The following is a 23,922-nucleotide window of genomic DNA, read 5'->3' as shown; positions in this document are numbered from 1 at the left end:
CTGTATCAGCAATATAACATAAGAACGCTCTGCCTGCTTAGCAGCGTCTGCCCCAATTTTATGTAATGATTATACAACCACAGATTCACACACAATTATCCTTTAGACATTAAAGCAGAAGGGTATGTTCTGCAACTAGGTTGACCTGGATTAGAATCCTAACTCTGCTACTATTAACTGACCATGGGGAGATTATATAACTTCTCACGTGACATCTGTCAAATGGGGATAATAAAGGTAACCATTGTAAAATGGTGAGCTTAGAAAAGATAATATGTGAAAAGCCCTTAACATACTACTGTTATAATACAGAGCTAATACACATTTAGGTTTTATTAATATTATTGTACTTAATGGTGGTACTGTAAGCAATGAGTATCTCTATGATTGTTGGTATAATCCTAAAGGTCTTAAGTTACTGGAAAGCATGTGGAGAGTATGCCAGGTTTCATCCGGTTTCAGCATGGCTGTCCATGTGTGTAGCACTTCTTTAGGATGTCCCCACCAGTGCTTTTTCTCAAATAGCCTGTTTCTTATGGCAAAATATTACCTAGGTGGTTCCACTTGCTCTGTTGATACTAGTAGTTCATAGCCTCTGTGCAAAGTTTGAAAAGCTTTTCTGGATCTACCTTGTTTATTTTCTCATTTGAACTCTGTGCCTTAGCTCTTGCTGATTCTTTTCCTACATGCTGTTCTTCCTCCCCTACACACAGAAAATTTATCCCCATAGAGTTATTTAAGAGAATAGACTAAAACACCAAGGCAATGCCAACAAAAGCCAAAATAGACAAATGGGATATAATTAAACTTAAGAGCTTCTGCACAGCAAAAGAAGCAATCATTAGAGTGAACCAGTAACCAACAAAAATGGGAAAAAATTTTTGCAAGCTACCCATCTGACAAAGGGCTATATCCAGAATCTACAAATAACTAAAACAAATTTACAAGAAAAAAAAAAACAACCTCATCAAAAACTGGGCAAAGGATATGAGCAGGCACATCTCAAATGAAGACATTTATTTTCAACAAACATATGAAAAAATGCTCATCATCACTGGTCATTAGAGAAATGCAAATCAAAACCGCATTGAGATACCATCTTATGCCAGTTAGAATGGCGATCATTAAAAAATCTGGAAACAACAGATGCTGAAGAGGATGTGGAGAAATAGGAATGCTTTTACACTGTTGGTGGGAGTGTCAGTTAGTGTAACCATTGTAGAAGACAGTGTGACGATTCCTCAAGGATCTAGAAATAGAAATTTCATTTGACCCAGCAATCCCATTACTGGCTATATACCCAGAGGAATATAAATCATTTTGTTATAAAGAAACATGCACACGTATGTTCATAGTGGCACTGTTTACAATAGCAAAGACTTGGGACCAACCTAAATGCCCATCAAGTATAGACTGGATAAAGAAAATGTGGCACATGTACCCCGTGGAATACTGTGCAGCCATAAAAAATGATGAGTTCATGTCTTTTGTAGCAACATGGATGAATCTGGAAACGATCATTCTCAGCAAAGTGACACAAGAACAGAAAACCAAACACCACATGTTCTCACACATAAGTGGGTGTTGAACAATGAGAACATATGGACACAGGGAGGGGACCGTCACACACTGGGGTCTGTTAGGGGGTGGGACACTAGGGGAGTGATAGCAGGGGGTGGTGGGGAGGTTGGGGAGGGATAACGCTAGGAGAAATAGCTAATGTAGGTGAAGGGGGAATGGAGGCAGCAAACTCCCATGGCATGTGTATACTTGTGTAACAATCCTGCAAGATCGGCACATGTACCCCAGAACTTAAATAAAGAGAGCGAGAGAGAGAATAGAGCAGAGCTTATTGAGGGAAGCATGCCTGGCTTATGAACAAATGTGTCACAGATGTGGGGGATAGAGAAAGCATAAGGGATGATTGGAGATGGAGACAAGCAGTCATAGTAGGTAGGATCCCTTATATTTGTCCTTTGAAAGTGTTTTCTCATTGATTATCTTAATTGGGAGAAGAAAAGTTGGTATTCATTTTGTTAAAGAGAAAAGACTAGATTTCTTTAACATATTTCATATTAGCAGGACTTTCAGAGTATCCCTAAAATATGCAAAATACAAATAACATTCAACTTTATTTTGAATTACTTTTATAGGTATGGAAAATTTGCAGTATTCTTTCTCAAGTTAAAGTACTACTTGAACCAACAATATTGATAGCATGTAAATCCAAAATTGTTATGACCTTACTTGTTTTCATGGATGCATATAGACAGGACTATGAAATGTGAGGTAGACAGTAATGTGCCATGACAGCATATTATTTCTGTTAGTTGATTATTTCACTCAACTGAATGTTTACATTAATTGTTACATAATCCTTTTATGCATCTATAAGATAGAAATAATAGTAGTACCTTCTTCAGAGATTTGTGAGGATTAAATGATAAAATGCTTTTAGAATAGTGCATGCTTCATTATGAGTACCTGAATATGAGCTATCGTGATTATGAGTCTTACAAGAATCTTATTCAGATTTTTAGGCCAGTATTCCGAATTCATTATCAAACACATTTTGACATTTCATGATTTCTGAGAATGATTCTCCACATACAAGAGTTCTGTTGTAGATTAATTTGTTAGAGATATTGAAAAGGTTCATTATTTTTAGTGTAAACTTCTAAGATAACATTGACTTCACTACTTTACAACTTGATTAAGCATTGTTTAACTTTTCAGTCAGGAAAGATCATCAGTTCCCTTTCAAAAGATGAATATCTCCTTTTCAAATTTGCACTGAATCACTCTGGCATATCAAATTTTATCTTTCAAATCTGTTTTGCAGATGTAGAGTCTGGTGCTTTTAAATTTGGTTGGCTGAATGAAAAATTTGTATATGTATTATACTTCAGAAGCATTAAAAATAAGGAATAATAGCTGTAATTATGTTAAACTTTATCGGTTGGGAAACAAACTTCTGCACCTTAAGCACCTGCATATACCCAGGGAGAAGTTGGTCCAGAAGCCCAAGTGAGCTCTGGCAGCACTCATAGTAAAGGGGTGGATAGAGACAGATTTCTGTAAGATTTGTCATATCCACTTTATCCTGTGCTGACCACCATAATCTCTGCTCTGTTCCCAAATATCCTATCCTCCACCTCCACCTCTGCTTTGCTCTTTTCAGAAGGTAGTAATGTGGCATTACTTCTTAACATAAATAAAACAGTCATCTGAAATTACAGACATACTACATCTTTGTCCATTTTTTTTTTTTTTTTGGGCAACAGAGTCTCACTCTGTGGCCCAGGCTGGAGTGCAGTGGTGCAATCTCAGCTCACTGCAACCTCTGCCTCCTGGTTCAAGCGATTCTCCTGCCTCAGTCTCCTGAGTAGCTGGGATTACAGGTGTGCACCAACATGACATGCTAATTTTTATATTTTTAGTAGAGATGGAGTTTCACTGTGTTGTTCAGGCTGGTCTCGATCTCCTGACCTCGTGATCCACCCACCTCAGCCTCCCAAAGTGTTGAGATTACAGATATGAGCTACTGTGCCCAACCTCTTTGTCCATATTTTAAGGCCAAATCCACATACAGTTTTTTTTATCTTGATACATGTTTTAAGAGTAATTAATTAGTGGAGCAGAGCTGAGTGACTTGTTTTATACCCCCAGATGGATTCATTGTGAGTTTCCCACTCCCCAATCAAGTACAACATAGAAATGCAGTTGGAGAATTACAGAATTCTTCTGTTGTTCTCAGTGCCCTTTTGAGATGAGTGGAGTTCTGTTAGTGACTTCTTCCCTTTCATTTCCAGTTGGTCAGAAATATATACTATTAGAAGTTGTAGATCTTTACTATTTTCATTTCATTTTTTAGTGTCTTTATGTCTTCTCCAATTTCCATTTATGTGAAAAACAGCATCTTTCTGCTCTCCATCCAGTACCTTTGTCTGGGACACTGTCTTCATTCTTTTTTAGCCCCATACTCTGTAGCCACTGTCAAGCTCTGTTACTGGAGCATCAGTCTAGGCTGACTCTGGGGCACATTGTTTGGGTTTCTGCCCTGCCCGACATAATCCCAAACCCCTTAGTGGGATTATCTGTTGCCTTTCCAAGGTTTACAGAGTACTGTGCATAATCTCTATTGGCTTGCACTAATGGTTTTTCACAATCTAGTACTAGCCAATTTCCATTATCATCTCCAGATAAGTATGCACCTCCTCCTACTTCTATCACTTGAGTTGTAACTATATGAGATATCAGATTATTTACCATTCCTTTCAAGGCCTTTTGCTCTTGATTTTCCTTTTGCTATAAACTCCTTCCTTCAAATCCACCTTACAACCCCTCATATCATTTAGGAGCCAAATCGAATGTTACCTTCTTTCCCTACCGTGGCTTCCTCAATTCCATTCCTCTTTGTCTTGGCCAGGTTTTATTGATTCCCATCTGTACTTAAATAGCATTTTACGCTGGAACACTCTTCCCCTGCTATATCTCTTTCTTGTCATTTTCCACTCCTAATGCCATAGACTTCTGCCCTTATCATTCTACTGGCATTGCTCTTACAGAAGTCATCTATGAGCTCTTGTCTACTAAATCCTGTGAAGGCCATTCAGTCCTCTTTTTACTTAACGTCTCTTTGGAATTTGACACTCGTGATGACACCTTCTTTTTAAAAGTGTTTTCTTTTGGCTTCCTAACCCTCTCCCCATACCCCTTTCTGATCTCCTGCCTAGCTCCTTTTCCTTTTTGCAGCCTGTTCTCTCAGTGTCTGTTCCATGTGGGTAAGCCTTTTGCCGTCCCCATGGTTTCATATCTCTGTCTACATTCTAACAATTGCTAATTGTATTTCTTTCATGCAGACCCTATACAATAAGATTCTCCACTTGGATGTCACACAACTCTTTGAATCTTAACCTGCTATTGCTACTTCTGCCAAAATTAGTACCTTTAATCTTATACCACATCTTCCACAGCTCTGCTTCACTGAATATTACCACAACTGTAACCCACCTCAAAGTAATGTTTTCTCCTCACTTTCCCCATTCCATTGCCTTACAACAGGCCTTATCATCTTTCACCTGAACTGTCTAACCAACAGACTTGTTCCCTCCAGTGTTCCCTACTGCCATCCAAGTGATTTTCTAAAACACAAGTCTGATTTGTGACCTAAATCACTCTTCTATTTAGTGGCTTCACAGTCTCCTAGAATATTAATTCCATAATCTCAATACATCTCACAGGATACCCTTTGCAATCTAGTACTTGCCAATATTTTTATAATCTCATCTTCTACTTATGCCTACTGTGCACTTTATCCTTTTGTGAAAGCAAACTACTTTTTGTACCTATATAGACTCTGCATTTTCAAGCCCCTTCATCTTTGCATGTTTTATACCAATTTCTAGGGTGCACTCCCCACCCCCACACCCCTTTCCACTTCCATCCCCATCTCTAATCTGTACATTTCACCCACAGAATCTTTTCCCCAAAAGTCATACCTCTATAGAATCCTTCCTAGATCCTTCTCAATGAAATACCTTTTTTTTCTGCGTGACTGCCTCGTGATATGATGGCATGTTATATGGGGAACATATAATTTTCCCCATTAGATTAAATGTTCTTAGAGAACAGACACTTTTTATCTTCATGTATCCACCAAGGTACCTGGTTTATGGAAAGTATTTCATTTTTATTTGTTGAATTGTACTTCTATGGCTTATGCTTATAAAACATTTTTACCAGCTACCCTGTGATTTCTGTGAAGACAAAAGCCCTATTTTTTGTTGTTGTTGTTGAGACTGAGTCTCACTCTATCGCCAGGAGCAGTGGCGTGATCTCGGATTGCCCCAACCTCCTCCTCCTAGGTTCAATCTATTCTCATGCCTCAGCCTCCTGAGTAGCTGGAATTACAGGACACACCACCACACCTGGCTAATTTTTGTATTTTTAGTAGAGATGGGATTTCACCATGTTGGCACAAGCTCTATTCTATTCATCCCTGTTTCTTCAGGGCCAGAAACAGCGTTCATGACTTAAAAGTTAGTTGAAACAGATTATTTTGAGGAGCATTTCAGGAGAACTTAATAATAGGGTAGTGTTAAAGATCAATAGGTGGATAGGTACTAAGATATATGTAATATACATCTGGTATGTGATTTTAATTTGTGAAAAGCCTATTATTTGTATAAAACTATGCTAGATGTTAAGAAAATAAAGGAAGTTAAAGTGGGTTAACTGTTTGGAATATGTTAATTTGGCATTTGGAAGGTATATGAAATTCTCTATGGATTATTTTGAAATGAATATGAAGCATCTTTGCCATAGCTCTAAGCAGAATAGTTCTTAACATCTACACTTGAGGGTGTTGTCTTAGAACACGGTACTATATTTTTTTGTGAACTTCATGATAGGCTAAATTAAAAGAGGTTAGAGGGGAAAAAAGGAACCCAGTTGCCTCAACATATTAGGACATATTATGAGTTCTCTTCCCTGCCGTCCTCTTCACTGATCTTCCTTGCTCCCTCCTCCTTAACTTCCTTTTTTCCCCAATCCTCCTTACTATATTTAAGATTACTTATTTTTTTATTTTCATTTTTTTAGAGATGGGAGTCACTCTGTTGCCCATGCTGGAGTTCAGTAACGCCATCATAGCTTACTGCAGTCTTGAACTCTTGGGCTCAAGTGATCCTCCTGCCTCAGCCTTCCAAGTAGCTGGGACTGCAGGCACATATTACTACACCTGGCTAATGTTTATTTTCATTTTTTTAAGATAAGGTCTTGCTGTGTTGCTCAGGCTTATCTTGAACTCCTGGCCTCAAGTGATGCTCCTGCCTCAGCCTCCCAAGTACCTGGGGTTATAGGTGTGAGCCACTATGCCCAGCTAGATCACTGATTGAGTTATAGAGATGAACATATAATATATTGAGATATAGAGGTGAATACATACATACATACATACATACACACACAAACACACACATGAATACATAATATATATAAATATATGAACACATATGTATATAAGTATGTATACATAATATATATGTTTATATATCTTGGCATGTCCTATTTGTGCACCAGCTTTTAAGTTGGTGAATGTTTGACATCTGGTAGAAGATTTTAATTTAATCTTGGTTGAAAGCTGTTGAGTAATGTTTTACCTGCAGTGGTTGAGGAGGTCACTTTGACTAGAACTCTCTGTGTAATGTAGCATTCTTTCCTTCTTAATCCACTACCAAACCGATTTTTCTTGCTCCTTAATTTATTTTGTTTTAATTTTTTATTTTTGGAGACCGGGTCTCTCTCTGCTGCCCAGGTTGGAGTACAGTGATGCAATCTTGGCTCACTGCAGCCTCTGCCTCCTGCGTTCAAGTGATTTCTTGTGCCTCAGCCTCCCAAGTAGCTGGGATTACAGGTACTCAGGATTACAGCCAACATGCCCAGCTAATTTTTATATTTTTGTAGAGACAGGGTGGCACCATGTTGCCCAGGCTGGTCTTGAATACCTGGACTCAAATGATCTGCCTGTCTTGGGCTTACAAAATGCTGGGATTATGGACATGAGCCACTGTGCCCGGCTTCTTGCTGCTTGATTTAGTGAAAGAAAAGATTTTGCAGGTGCTTCATGAAGAGCTTTAGAGGTATTTGGTTTATAAGAGCAGAATGTAAATTTTTTCTGAGAATAATATTGGTATGTATTTTAAATTAGGAATCTCTTCCAATTCTATTCGATCAACTTCCTTATCTGAGGTTTGCTGAAGTTTCTTTCAGAAATGTTTAATTACCGATGGTCTTTTCTGAGAATTTAATGGAATTTTCAGCTATACTGATCACAGCTGAAAACAGAAGAGTATGGAACAATTCAGTGATTTTTAATATATTTACAGACTTGTACAACCATCATGACAATTTAGTTTATAGCATTTCTAGCACCTTGAAAAGAGACTGTTTAATCATTCCCTATTTCTACCACCAGCCCTATGCAAGCACTGATCTATTATCTATATATTTGCCCTTTATGGAAGTTTCTGATCAATAGAATCATGTAATCTGTTGTGTCTAGCACAACAGATTGTTTTTAGTTGGAAGAGTGTGTTTTAAGGTTCTTTTAGTTGGGAGAGTGTGTTTTGAGGTTCATCTATGTTGTATATAGTGGGTTGAATGGTGCCCCCCCCAAAAGAAAAACTATGTTCACATCAAATCCCTGATACCTGTGAATGTTTTCTTTTCTGAAAAAAGTCTTTGCCGACTTAATTATTTGGGATCTTGAGATGAGATCATCCTGGATTATCTAGGTAGGACTTAAATCCAACAAGTGTCCTATAAAGGATAGAAAATGAGAAGACACACAGGGTGAAAAGCCACGTAAAGATGAAGGCAGAGATCAGAGTGATGTGATCATAAGCCAAGGAGGCCAAGGAATGCTGTCAGCCACTAGAAGCTTGAAGAGGCTATGAGGAGATCTACGCAATTCCTCTAGGGGAGGTGTCACCCTACAGATCCTTTGGTTTCAGACTTCTGGCCTCCAAAACTGTAAAAGAATACGTTTCTGTTGTATTAAGCCACCCAGCTTGTGATCATTTGTTATGATAGCCTCAGGAGAGTAAAGTACAGTATGTATCATTACTTTGTTCCTTTGTATTGCCAAATAGTATTTCGTTGTATGGCAGTTTCACATTTTGTTTATTCATTAGTCAGTTGATGGACATTTGGGCTGCTTCTACTTTGAGACTATTATGAATAATGCTTCTATGGGCATTCATGTACACATTAGCTGGGCATATGCTTTCAGTTCTCTTGGGTAGGTACCTAAGAGTGGAGTTGCTGAGTCATGTGTTAAGTCTATCCTATAGATTATTTGTATACTTACCAAATTCAAGGATATAACCCTCATGAATGGTGTTAGTACCTTTATAAAAGATTCCTGGGAGAGGTCCCTTGCCGTTCTGCTATGTCAGGGTATGTACAGTGCAAAGATGGCCATCTATGAACCAGGAAATGGATCCTCACCAGACACTGAGTCTGCTGGCAAGTTGATCTTGGACTTCTCAGCCTCCAGAACTGTAAGAAATAAATTTCTCTTGTTTTAGGTTCCACATATAAGTTAGATAATAGAGTACTTATCTTTCTGTGTCTGGCTTATTTCACTTAGCCTAGTATCCTCTAGGTCCATCTCATGGTGTTTATATACCACATTTTCTTTATTCATTCATCTGCTAATGGACATTTAAGTTGCTTCCATACCTCAGCTATTATGAATATTGCTGAAATGATCATGGGATGCAGATGTCTCTTTAATATACTGATTTTAGTTCCTTTGAATATATAATACCCAGAAGTGGAATGCTGGCTCATATAATAATTCTGTTTTGTGTTTTGAGGAACCTCCATACTGTTTCCCAAAAGGGCTGTACTTATATATATTCAGTAAAACCTGGCACACCAACAGTATACTGGGTTTGCCTTTCTCCACATGCTTGCCAACATCTGTTACCTTTCTTTTTTTAAAAAAATATAGTCATTCTAACAAGTGTTAGAGGTAATATCTCATTGTGATTTTAATTTGTATTTTCCTGATGATTACAGATATAAAGCATTTTCCCCCCATATATCTTTTGGCCATTGACATGGCTTGGCTCAGTGTCCCTACCCAAATGTCACCTCAAATTGTAATCCCCATGTTCTGGGGGAGGTGTCTAGTAGGAAGTGATTGAATCATGGGGACAGACTTTCCCGTGCTGTTCACCTGTTAGTGAGTAAGTTCTCACAAGATCTGATTGTCTCTCTCTCTTGTGCTCCACCACAGTAAGATGTGCTTGCTTCCTCTTTTGCCGTGATTGTAAGTTTCCTGAGGCCTCCTACTCATGCTTCCCGTTAAGGCTGTGGAACTGTGAGTCAATTAAGCCTCTTTTCTTTGTAAATTACCCAGTCTCAGGGAGTTCTTTATAGCAGTGTGAAAATGGACTAATACAGACATTTCTATGTCTTCTTTTGACAAATGTGCCCCTTTACCTGTTTTTAATTGTGTTTCTTGTTTTCTTGATATTAAGTTCCTTATAGGTTGCCCTTTGAGCAACATGTGTTTGAACTGCATAGGTTCCACGTAAACATGATATTTTAATAAATATATTGGAAAATATTTTGGAGATTCGTGACAATATTAAAAAGCTTGCAGATGAACTATGTAGCCTAGGAATAGAGAAAAATAAGATAAAGTCATGTCATAAATGCATAAAACATGTAGATACAGTCTATCACTTATTACCATAAAATATATGCAAATCTATCATAAAAAGTTAAAATTTGTCAGAACTTTTACATACAAACTTACTGACCATATATGGTGCCATTTGCAGTTGAGAGAAGTGTAAACAAATGTGCAGATGCAGTATTAAATCACAACCGCATAAAATTACCTGTAGTACACCTTTTATTTACTACTGTAATAATTTTCTAGCCCCCTTATTCCTGAACTCAAGTGTTGCTAGTATTACTTAAAATACTGTGTGACGTGAGTAATCTCAGTGTGAGCAGCGTATGTCTCTGGTAAATTGCATATTGCAGTAAAAAGTGATCTTCTGCAGTTCTTTCGTATTTTTCATGTTTAGCATAATGCTGTAAACCTTGTGTAATACCATGGGATGCTGGAAGTGCTCCCAAGAAGGGAGAGAAAGTCATGACATTACAAGAAAAACTTGAATTATTTTAATATTACCATAGATTTACACCTGCAGCTGTGGTTGCCCACTGTTTCAAGACAAAACCAGTGTAAGGACCATTTTTTTAAAAAAAGGCAAGAAAATTTGTGAAGTTGTTGCTGCAGCTATGACAGCAAGGCTTGAAAACCTTATGTATGTAAATTGTTGTGTATATTATATAGTTATGTATTTATATGTAATTATATCTCTGTATTATATAGATACACAATTATCTGTTGATCTCAAGATTTAGATAATTTCATAGTAAAAGGATGGAAGAATACCATATATAAGAAAAATATATATTAAACAGTTTTGTAAGTTTATATGTATTTTTATATAGTTACCTATCTATCTAGAGATAGATTATAAGCATTATCTATCTATATTTAAATATTTAGATAGGTTAATAGTAAAAGGATGGAAAGAGAATACCATATGTATGTAAAATACATGTATTGTATAGTTATACTTAGTATATCTAGCTATATAACTATAGACATAATTATATTTATGTATAATAAAGATTTAAATTGGTTAATAGTAAAAAAGTGGAAAGAGTACAATGCAAATAATTTTTTAAAAACCTGGAGTAACCATATTAATGTTAGACAAAATGGCCTTCAAAACAAGGAATTTAACTGGAGCCAAAGAGGAAAGTTTTATAATGATGAAGAGTCAACTGATCACAAGACATAACAATCATAAATGCATATACCCCTAATAACAGAGCTTCAAAATATGAGAACAAACTTATAGAAATAAAAAGTGAAATGGCAAATCCATACTTAAAGCTGTACACTTCAGGAATTCTCAGTAACTGATAGAAAAGTAGACAACATATGCCCCTGGTAAGATTAGTAAGTATGCAGTAAGTAAGTAAGTAAGATCTGAAAAATCTGCTAACCAGCCTGAGTTGATTAATATTTTTAGAACACATCACTCAACAGCAACTAAATGTGCATTCTTTTCAGGTGCATATTGTACATTCATCAAGACAGATTATATTCTGGGGCATAAAAAAAACTCAACAAATGTAAAATGGCTGAAATCATACAAAGTGTATATACTATCTAAAAATAAAATAAGAAATCAGTAACAGAAATGTATCTGGAAATATATCTTTTCTTAAATATTTAAATACAAAGGAATACACTTCTAAGTAATCCATGAGTCAAAAACAAAACAAAAACAGAAACACAAGTGATAGTAGAATTGTACATTGAATCCAGCAAATATGAAGATACAATATATCAAAATTAATGCTATTCAGCAAAAACAGATCATAGAAGGAAAATGTAGCAGCAACTGCATGTATTAATAGAAAAACAGAAGGACCCCAAATCAAGTACCCAAGATTCAACCTTAAGAAACCAGAGACCCAAAAAACCAAAACAGAATAAAAACCAGAGAGAGCGAGAGAGAGAGAGAAGAAAGAATTAAATTCAAAGTACGCAGAAGGACGAAAATAATAAAAATGAAAGAGCAGATGAATAAAATTGAAATTAAAAACAAAAAAATTGGTTCTTTGAGAAGACAAATCAAATTGATAAATCTCTGGCTGTACTGATAATAATTTTAAAAAGGAGGTGGAGTGTGATAGCTCACCCTTGTAATCCCAGAACTTTGGGAGGTTTGAGGCAGGCAGATCATTTGAGGTCAGGAATTCAAGATCAACCTGGCCAATATGGTGAAACTCCCTCTCTACTAAAAATACAAAAATTAGCTGGGCATAATGTCTTGTGCCTGTAATCCCAGTTACTTGGGAGGAGAATCACTTGAACGTGGGAGGCGGAGGTTGCAGTGAGCTAAGATTGCACCACTGCACTCCAGCCTGCGCGAGAGAGTGAGTCTTTGTCTCAAAAAAAAAAAAAAAAAGTGAGGGGGAATTGCAGGCACTGTCAGACACTAATGTCTTGAATGAAGGAAGTAACATCACTGTAGAGCTTAATGACATTGAAAGATAATAGGAAATTTGATAAATTATTTTCTACAAATATATTTGATAACTTAGATGAAATGGACAAATTTCCTTAAAAGACACAGATTATGAAAGGTCATTCATAAGACACCAGTAATTGAGACATTCCTGTCCTAGGAATCTAGGGCAGGAAAAAGGATATATAATTAAAAACCTTTCCCCTAAGAAAACTCTAGATGGCTTCATTATTGAATTCTACTTTAAGAAAAAAAAAGCAATTCTATACAAACTCTTCCAGAAACTAAAAGAAGAAACAAACTCCAACTTATTTTATAAGGCCAACATTAGCCTGCTGTGATGTGTTTTCTAACCCAAAGTCACTTCAGAAAAAAGAAAACTGTAGACTGATAGTCCCAATGAACTGAAATAAAAATCCTTAGCAAACATCAGCAAATTCAAACTAGCCATTTATTAAAAGGTTAATAAGTCATATTTAAACTAAGATTACAAAGAAGGATTGAAAGGATTGAAAATCAGACAATATAATGCACAGACATAAAAAAGAGAAAAGATACATCATCATCTCAGTTGATATAAAATAAGCATTTGAAAAAATCCAGCATCCATTCATGATAAAAACTCTTAGCAAACTAGGAATAGAATGGAATTTTTCTTCATTCTGATAAAGAGCGTCTGTGAAAAACCTACAGGGTCGGGTTGAGTACCCATTATTCAAAATGCTTGAGCCCAGGAGTGTTTTGGGTTTTGGAATTTTTCAAATTGTGGAATATTTTCAGTATGTAATGAGATGTCTTGAGGTGGGACCCAAGTCTGAATACAAAATTCACTTATGTTTCATAATACATTATATAGCCTGAAGGTAATTTTATATAATATTAAAAAAAATTGTGCATGAAACTGTGTGTGTACCTAGAACCATTAGAAAGCAAAAGTGTCATTGTTTCAGTTATGCATGTAGGCAACTATAGTGTTTTGGCATCACCATCATTCCTGAATCTGAATTTATATGTCACCAATAAGCATTTTCTTATGCTTATTCAGACGTAAGTACTTAATAGTGAAAAATATGACATATCATTAATACCAGAAAAAAAAATGTGTTCAGGTTAGCTAGGCAGCACAGTAGCATCACCAGAATATGTGTATTAAACTGTTATATAATAGCAACAACAAACAGTGGCAGGCTGAATGAACTGTGTGTTGTGTACGTGCATTTTGATTGAGACCCGTCACATGAAGTCAGGTATGGAATTTTCCCTTATGGTGTCATGTTAGTGCTGAAAAAATTTCAAATTTTGGAACGCTTTGGATTTTGGATGTTTGAATTAGGGATGTTCAATCTGTAATACACTTAATGGAAAAAGGCTGAATACTTTCTCCTAGGCTTGAGAAAAAAGCAATGATGTCAGCTCTCCTTGTTTCTATGTACTGGAATTGCCAGCCAGTGCAATAAGACAAATAAATGGAAGGCTTACTGATTGGAAGGAAGAAATAATATTGTCTCTTTAATAGAAATCACGTAATCATCTGTTTAGAAAATCTCAGCCAGTAACGGTGGCTCGCACCTGTAATCCCAGTGCTTTGGCAGACCGAGGCAGGAGGATTGCTTGAGGCTAGGAGTTCCAGACCAGCCTGGGTAACATATAGTGAGACCTTATATCTACAGAAAAAATAACAAAAATTAGTCAGGCATATTGCTCTGTGCCCGTTGCCCTAGCTGCTTGGTTGGATGAGGTGGGAGGATTGCTTGAACCTAGATGTTCAGGTTACGGTGAACTATGATCACACCAGTGTACTGCAACCTGGGCAATATAGAGCAAGACCCTGTCTCTTAAAAGAAAAAAAGAAAGAGAGGAAGGGAGGGAGGGAAAGAAGAAAAGAAGAAGGGAAAGGGAAAAAAGAAAGGAGGGGGGCAAGAAGGAAGGAAGGAATTAGAGATAAAGAAAACCTCAAGAATCTAAAAAAATGCTGTTAGAACTAATAAGTGAGTTTAGCAAGGTCACAGGATGCAAGGTCAATAATTATGAGTCAGTTTTATTTCCATTGACTAGCAACAAACAATTGTTATTAAAATTATGAAAATAATACCAGCCATTAACAGCATAATAAATATGAAATCTGACAATATATGTGTGTAGTATTTGTACACTGAAAACCATACATTTCTGAGAAAAATAAGATATATGTAAATAAGAAGATATATTGTATTCATGTATCAGAAGAGTCAACAGTATTAAGATTGCACTTCTTCCCAAATTAATGCTTAGATTTGATGTAATCTCAATCAAATTCCAGTAGGATGTTTGGGGATAGAAATTAGATAAGCTGCTTCTAAAATTCATCTGGAAATACAAACAACTTGGAATAGCCCAAACAATTTTGAAAAAGTACAAAACTAGAGAACTTACTTTACTCAGGTCACATACGTTGTAATTACACATATTAACATTTATATCTTTTATAAGAAGAGCTCCTTGAGAGCAAGGATTTTGTTTTTGTTTTGTGTAATCTTTGTATGCCTAGGGCCTTTATCATTTCTTGAACATAGTAGGAACGTAAGAAATACTAGGCCCTCAATGAATGCTGCCTGAATGAAAGAAATAATTTCACTTTCTATCCAAGCATTTTAGAAATCAACTTTGTTGAGGTCTAATCTATATACACTGAAGGACAATTGAATGTTAAACGTATAGATTTTGAATAGCCAGCACTTTCTGTGAAGCTGTCAAATATTTATGTTATATTCCAAATGAAATTTTGGGGGTTTTGTTTATAAATTACTTTTGTAAGTCATCTTCTCAGCTTTATTTGGAAACATAATTGCTTAACATTACTAAAACTCAGTTTTCAGAGCTGTCAAACCCAGTGCCTGACATAATGTTAAGATTGCACTAACAGAATTTTACTAACTAGTGACTAGCAAAATGTAAGCTCAAAAAAGGGCTAGGGAAACAGTACACAGGAATAAGAGAGAGGCACTTTGTAATTCCAGGATTTAAAGCAACCTATTGAAAAGCAAGGGAACAGAACCCCGGTGTTACAAGACACCTTGACATCTACCAGAATGGAAGCTACCAGAATTGTAACAGATATTACTAGCTGCATACTCCACCATACATTCTCCTTCTCAAATTCTGTATTTTCCAACTTCTCTTGCAGTTAGATGTGATTAAAAGCAGCAATTATGTTTTGGCCAGTGAAGTGTAATGAAAGGGTAGTGTGAAACTTTGAGAAAGTCTCCAAAAGAAGGTTACAGACCCTTTTCACGCCTTCCTTTTTACTGCTTCCTCTGCCAGTAGTGTTGGTAGATGGCTGCACACAAACAGCATCTTGTCAGAGCAACAAAATCGAAGGTACCCTGGTCCTTGACTCTGGAATCACCAAACCAGCTATGGAGTACTAAGTCTAGATTTTTCTTAATGAGAAAGTAGATTTATTGATATTTGTCACATATATATGTATATTATATATATAATTATGTTACATTTATTGGAGTCTAACATGCTTAACATTTGCCTTTTTACATGTGTAGGTCTGTGTGATTTTACAAATGAATGGTTGTGTCACTTCAAAAATTTCCTTTGTGATGCCCTTGTATAGAAACCCTTTCATCCCCACCTTTAACCTTTGGCAACTATTGACATGTTTTTTATCCCTATGTTATAACATGTTCAAAATGTTAATATAACTGGAATTATATCATATGTAGCCTTTTGAGCGTGGCTTTTTTAAGCATAATGTATTTGAGTTGTTATATGTGTCCGTGCTCTATTACTTTTTATTGGTGAATAAAATTTCACTCTACAGATATACCACTATTTTTTAATGTATTAGCAGAATGAAGATTTGGGGTTGTTTCCAGTTTGAGGTAACTGTGAACAAAGCTGCTGTTGTTAGTTTTTTAAAAAATAAATTTTCATTTCTCTTACATAACACTTAGAAATGACATTCCTGGTCACATGTGAAGTATATGTTCAACTTTATAAAAAATGTTTTCCGAAGTTGCAGTTCCACTTTGCATTCCCACAAGCAATGTATGCACATTCCAGTTGCTCCATATCCTAATCAGCACTAGGTATCAATAGTTTTTTTTTAAAAAAGCTATTCTCATAGGTTTGTATTGTGATTTTAATTTGCATTTCTGAAATGAGTAGTGATGTTAAGGATCTTTTCAGATACTATTTATCATCTGTTTCTCTTCCTTGATGAAGTGTCTGTAAAAATCTTTTGCCCATTTTAAATATTGGGTTATTTTTCTTATTGTTGAATTTTGAGAGCTTTTTAGATATTCTGAATACAAGTTAACACAAGTGTGGGTTTTTAAGAAGAGTCTGGCTTTCTTGGTTTCTCTACCTTGCTACTGCTTTCACCATGTAATCTCTTTACACTTGCCTGCTCCTCTTCTGCTTCTCACTATGCAGGCATGAGGTCTTCACCAGGAGCCAAGCAGATGCTGGTACCATACTTCTTGTACTTCCTAGCCTGCAGAACTATAAACTAGATAAATCTCTTTTCTCCCAGGCACATATACTCGTTATAGCAACACAAAATGACTAAGACAGTTTAATTTACCAATATTTTTAGGGATTGATTTAAGAAACCTTTGCCTTACCCAAGGTGGTAGATACTGTCCTTCACAATTTTAAGTTTTACAACTAGATCTATGAATTATTTAAATTAGCTTTTTTTTTGAGATGAAGTTTCGGTCTTGATACTCAGGCTGGAGTGCAATGGCGTGATCTTGGCTCACTGCAACCTCCACCTCCTGGGTTCAGGCAATTCTCCTGCTTCAGCCTCCTGAGTAGCTGGGATTACAGGCACGCGCCACCATGCCCAGCTAATTTTTTGTATTTTTAGTAGAGACGGGGTTTCACCATGTTGACCAGGATGGTCTTGATATCTTGACCTAGTGATCCACCCACCTCAGCCTCCCAAAGTGCTGGGATTACAGGCGTGAGTCACCGCGCCCGGCCTTAAATTAGCTTGTATGTGTATGTAGGATAATATATGACTCCAAAGTTGATTTTTTTGCATATGGATATTTAGTTGTTTTAGTACTATTTGTATCTGAGAATTATACAGCCTTCCCCCTATTGAATATATTCTGTATTGCTTACTTGGCTCTTACATTTGTTTGCTATGCTTCCCAAAATATAAGTACAAAAAGTTGAAGAATACCACATTTGTCTTTTTCTTCTACCCTCAACTCTGTAACAGTGCATATAAATTATGATAGTTTTTTAAATAACTGAACGTCAGAAATATCAGATGATACTTTAGAATTATGATATAAAAGGCCACACACAGACATAAAGTGTCATTATTTGGCTTGTTCTTCATTTCTAAAAATGGGATCATAATTCTAACAGTAAGCGTTTTTGAGGATTAAATGAGATTAGGGAAATAAACATATCTAGGATAATACTTGGAGAACATAGTAGGCACTCAATAAATACCAGGTCTTTTCTGCTCCTCTTCTTAGACCATAAATAAAATATCAAAACTAGTAAGTTCTACAGATATTTCCATTTATTTCAGTGCTATATTAACAGATTGAGATAGTTTTCACAATAAGGGAAAGGGAAAGAAAGCAGTTCACCTAGAAGTACAAATTTATCCAGCATCTGATAGTGACTAATTACACTATGATTTTATGGCTCCAATTCTCTGAATCTGTGCCTAAAAAAATGGATGCTAAAGTGCTAGGCCATTAGATATCTGTCAAAACATTTTATGCTGAAGAACACATATTTTGAAACTTGGAGTGAGATCTGGTCTTGTAAAATTAAAACTGTGTTTCATAAAAAGATTTAAAAATAGAAGAAGGATCTGCCTGGGCCTTTCTGGACGTACAGTGAAAACATCCAGAAGACAAGAAAATGACACAGGTGGGATCATTACATTGCCCCAGGCACAAATGCTTTCTGTCTTAAAAATTTTGAATTATTTCCAGATACAAGTTCCAAACTTTCTGGCATCTGCTGCATAAATGCATCAGAGTTTGGCAGAGGTAAAAGGAAGTGTTAATTTTGCATGGAAATCACTTTAGAGATCTTGGTTTAATTTCTCTTGAAGGACTACATAAGCAACTTGAGTGATATAAAAGTCTAAAACTTGCAGGCTTGCCTGGCAGAATGAATCTAACAAGGAAAACCTTCTATTAAAAAAATGCCCAAATATTAAGATGTTGAAGTTCATAGAAATGGGAAGATGTTCTCACTTCTATATAAAACCCACAGTAATTTTTATAAACACTTGAGACACAATTTTTATACATGTACACAGTAATTGCACTACAAATACTGTTGCATTTAGGAGCAATTTATTTGGTTTGTGTTTTCTACTTACAGTTATGTGGTTCTGGAACAAACTCAGAATATTCATTCAATCAAAGGGTTTGGAAAAATAAAAAGGCCTTATGAAATCTAGAGTTAGACTTAGGAATGAATGCTACAATAAATAACCACTTACACCCTTACATTTATGGCCAATTGATTTTCCACAAAAATGCCAAAAGTGTTCAATGTAGAAAGACAAGTCTTTTCAACAAATAATGCTGGGATAACTGGTTATCTATATGTAAAAAGTTGAATTTGGGGTTGGGCGTGGTGGCTTATGCCTGTAATCTCAGCATTTTGGGAGCCTGAGGCGGGTGGATCACCTGAGGTCAGGAGTTTGAGATCAGCCTGGCCAACATGGTGAAACCTCATCTCTACTAAAAATACAAAAAATTTGACAGGTATGGTGGTATGTACCTATAATCCCAGCTACTCAGGAGGCTGAGGAAGGAGAACCCCTTGAGCCCGGGAGGTGAAGATTGCAGTGAGTCAAGATAGCACCGCTGAACTCCAGCCTGGGTGATAGAGCAAGACTCTGTCTGGGGGCTGGGGGAAAGGTGTCTTTCGAACTTTATACAATATAAAAATTAATTCAAAATAAGTCATAGATTTAAATGTAAAGGAAGTCATAAAAGAAAACATAGGAGTAAATTTATTTAACCTTGGATTAGGCAGTGAGTTCTTAGATGCAACACCAAAGCACAAATGATGAAAGAGGGAAAAAGATAAGTTAGACTTCATCAAAATTAAAAGTTGATGCCTTTCAGAAGATACTATTAAGAAAGTGAAAAGACAAGCCAGACTTGGGGAAAATATTTGCAGAACATGTATCTGATAAGATACTGATATCTAGAATATTTAAAGAACATCAACAATTCAATAAAAAGACAACCTAATTTTTTAAATGGGCAAAAGATTTGATTACCTATTTCACTAAAGAAAGATATGTAAATGCCCAATAAGCACATAAAAAGATGCTTGCCATCCTTGGTCATAAAGAAAATGGAAATAAAAATCACAATGGCATTTTCCATACCCACTAGAATGGTTATAATAAAAAAGACAATTACAACTATTGATGAGGAGGCAAAGAAACTAGAACTCTCACATATTACAGCTACAAATTTAAAAGGGTATAGCCACTCTAGAAAGCAGTTGGGAAGTTTATTAAACAAACATTTTGTAACCCACAACTTTCTGGAATTTGTTTTTCTGTTCTAACAGTGCTTTTTTTGTTTGTTTTTGTTTTTGGTAGAGTTTTCTGTGTGTAATGTCATCAATGAACAATTTCACTTCTTTCTATTTGGATGAGTTTCATTTCTTTTTCTTTCCTCATAGACTCCACTACTATGTTGAGTAGAAGTTGTCAAAGTGGGCATCCTTTTCTTGATCTTGATTTTAGAGAAAAAGCTATCAACTCTGCACTTTTGAGTATGATGTTAGCTGTGGGCTTATCACATATGGCCTTTAATGTATTGATATACATTCTTTCTATACCTATTTTGTTGAGCGCTTTTTAAAAAAATCATGAACAATGTTGAATATTACAGATGCTTTTTTCTGCATCTATTGAGATGATCATGTGGTTTCTGTTCTTTATTTTGTTACAGCAGTATATCGCATTTATTGATTTATATATGTTGAACCATCCTGGCATCCCTGGGATAAATCCCACTTGATCATGGTGAATTATCTTTTTAATAAGCTGTTAGATTTGGTTTGCTAATATTTTTGGTGATGATCTTTGCATCTTATGTTAACTAGGGATATTGTTCTGTAGCTTTCTTTTTTATGGTATCCTTGTCTGGCTTTAGTATCAGGGCAATGCTAGCCTTGTAAGATAGGGTTAGAATTATTCCCATTCTCTTCAACTTTTTTGGAACAGTTTGAGAAGAATTGATATTAATTCTTCTTTAACTTTTTGATAGAATTTATCAGTGAAGTTATCAGGTCCTGTGCTTTTTTTTTTTTGTTAGTGAACTTCTTATTACTGATTCAGTCTCTTTACTTGTTATTGGTCTGGTTAGATTTTCTAATTCCACACTAACAATAACCTATCTGAAAAAGAAAATAAGAAATTAAAGAAAATAATTTTATTTATAATAACTTTAAAAAATACATAGGAATAACTTTAACCAAGGAATTAAAAGATCGGTACATTGAAAACTATTAGCTGGGCACGGTGGCTTTCATCTTTAATCTCAGCACTTTGGGAGGCCAAGACAGGCAGATCACTTGAGGTCAGGAGTTCGAGACCAGCCTGCAACATGGTGAAACCCTGTCTCTACTAAAAATACAAAAATTAGCCAGGCGTGGTGGTGGTTGCCTGTAATCCCAGCTACTCAGGAAGCTGAGGTGGGAGAATTGCTTCAACCAGGGAGGTAGAGGCTGCAGTGAGTGGAGATGGCACCACTGCACTCTAGCCTGGGTGGCAGAGTAAGACTCTGTCTCAAAAAAACAAAACAAAACTATCAAACATTGATGAAAGAAATTGAAAAAGACCCAAATAAATGGAAAGGTAGTTCATGTTCATGGATTAGAAAAATTAATATTGCAAAAATGTCCAAATGATCCAAGTGATCTACAGATTTAATGCAATCTCTATCAAAATTCCAATGTCATTTTCCACAGAAATAGAAAACCCCAAAATTCATATGAAATCACAAAAGATTTCAAATTACAAGCAGTTATAAGCAAAAGGAACAAAGCTGGAGACATCAGACCCCCTGATTTCAAAATAAAATAGTTTATAATCCAAACAATATGGTACTGGCATAAAAACAGACATATCAACTAGTGGAACAGGATATAGTCTAGAAGTAAACCCAGGTACTTTCAGTCCATTGATTTTCATCAAAGATGCCAAGAACACAGTCTCTTTAATAAATGGTGTTGAAGAAACTGGATATCCACATGCAGAAGAATGAAATTAAACCCTTATCTCATACCATATCCAAAAATCAACTCAAGACGGATTAAAGACTTAAACGTTAAGACCTGAAACTGTAAAACAACTAGAAGAAAACAGGGGAAAACTTTTCTGACATTGGTCTGAGCTTGGATTTTTTATATATGACCCAAAGGCACAGGCAATAAAACCAAAAACAGGCAGAAGGGATTGTGTGAAACTAAAAAGCTTCTAATTATCTTTCAATTCGAATTTTTAGACCACTTCTAATTAATTTTGTTATTGATGAGATTGAATTTGCATCTGCCATGTTGCTTTTTGTTGTGTGCTTATCACATTGCTTTGACTTCTTATCTTTTACTGTTTTTGATAGAATTAATTTGTTTTCAGTGTATTTTCATTATTATGTATTGATTTTAAAAAATGTGGTAGCAGTTGCTTTAGAGTGTGTAATATGCTGCTTTAACATATCAAATTCTCTCAAGTAATATTGTGCCATTTCAAGTATAATATAAAACAACATATTTTTCTTTCTCCTCTCAATCTTTGTGCAAATATTGTCATACATTTTACTTGGACATGGTTATAAAACTCACAGTACATTTTTTTACAATGTTTGCTTTATATCAATTTATTTTTTAAGGAGACAGAACATTTTTAAAATGCATTTTACATTTACCTTTATTTTTACATTTGTAATATTCTTTGTTTCTTTGTGTAGATTCAGATTTTCACTTTTGTCATATTTATTCTTCCTTAAGAATGCCATTGATTTTAGTAGATGTCTGATGATAGTGAGTTGCCTCAACTTTTTTCCATTTGAAAAAATCTTGAGTTCACCTTACTTTTAACGTATATTTTGACTGGCTATAGAATATTAGACTGAAAATTAGTTTTTTTCTTTTAGAACTTTAAGGTTGTTGTTCCCTAGCGGTTTGGCTTGCATAGTTTCTGGCAAGAAATTGCACACCTCATCTTTGTTTTTCTGTATTTCATGCTTTTGGAATTCTCCCTCTGAGTCATGTGGCTTTTGTTCTACCCTCTTTTACTAACAGTGCTCCTTTGCTTAGGACTGTGAGTAGAATGGTGTTACTCCTCTGCTCCAGGACTAGGCTATTGTTGCTGGCAAAAGTTCAGAAACAGACATGTGGATTTCTACTTCTCCCCTAGACGAATGAGATCTTTGCTTGGGCTCTAGAGCAGGATATTATTCTTTTAATGACTTAGTTTTTCAGTGTGTTTTCTGGTATAAGTTAAAAACAGTGCATTAACACGTGTAAGTGATTTAAAAATTAACATAAAAAAATTAACATGCCTATATGGGGGCAGACATTTAACAGTTTTGCTGATCGGGGGTAAACTCAGAATAATTTGGAGGCTACTTACTGCTTTAGAGGGTCAGAATTAATAACTCTGATCGATTAGAAGTAGAATTTGCCTCTTCCTATTCAATTTGATGCCAACATGATTCAGATATTTTACTTTATTTCTATGAGTAACCTCATTTATAAAGAGAATCTTTTACAGTGCATGTCTTATTTTATTTTAAAATAATTACTAGATTTATGTGTCATAATGGTGAAGCACTCTTTATAGATTCTTCTCTATTTTAAACCCTCACCCGCCCCCCATCGCTCCTTTTTTTCTTTTTCTTTTTTTTTTAATAAATGAAAATCTCCTGATTCTTTTTAGGACTGTGAGGACGTGGGAAGTTGAAAATCCAAAGAAGCAAAAAAGTGTGTTTAAACCACGGACGATGCAGGGCAAAAAGGTCATTCCCACTACGTGCACATATAGTAGAGATGGAAACCTCATAGCAGCTGCCTGCCAGAATGGAAGCATACAGATCTGGGACCGAAATTTGACTGTAAGTTAAGGACACTTAAATCTTTTCTTAGAAGATGGCCACCTTACAAAGACAAACGTTAAAATATTAGAGGGTGAATTTCCTGAATTTAGACCTGTTTTGAACTTCAGTGTTAGGTGATCAAACATTGAGACTTTTGTAGTATATAGTATTTCAGCAAACATTTC

General features: G+C 35.7%; 1 protein-coding gene across 5 annotated transcripts in view; it reads left to right on the top strand.

The window, feature by feature from the left end:
- WDR70 (WD repeat domain 70) overlaps positions 1–23,922 on the top strand; it is a 379,012-nt gene that overhangs the window by 193,104 nt on the left and 161,986 nt on the right. For all 5 annotated transcript variants that reach the window (XR_013532332.1, XM_054252289.2, XM_035291652.3 and 2 more), the window contains one exon: positions 23,581–23,755. Coding sequence is in view for 4 of the 5 variants with exons in the window: in XM_054252289.2 (XP_054108264.1) it covers positions 23,581–23,755 (175 nt within the window). In the remaining variant the exon portion in view is untranslated. The remainder of the gene's footprint in view (positions 1–23,580; positions 23,756–23,922) is intronic.

This window comes from Callithrix jacchus, chromosome 2, assembly GCF_049354715.1.
Source record: "Callithrix jacchus isolate 240 chromosome 2, calJac240_pri, whole genome shotgun sequence".
Lineage (NCBI taxonomy): Eukaryota > Metazoa > Chordata > Mammalia > Primates > Cebidae > Callithrix > Callithrix jacchus.
Note: the sequence above shows the minus strand (reverse complement) of the source record. Positions and strands in the feature narration are given on the sequence as shown.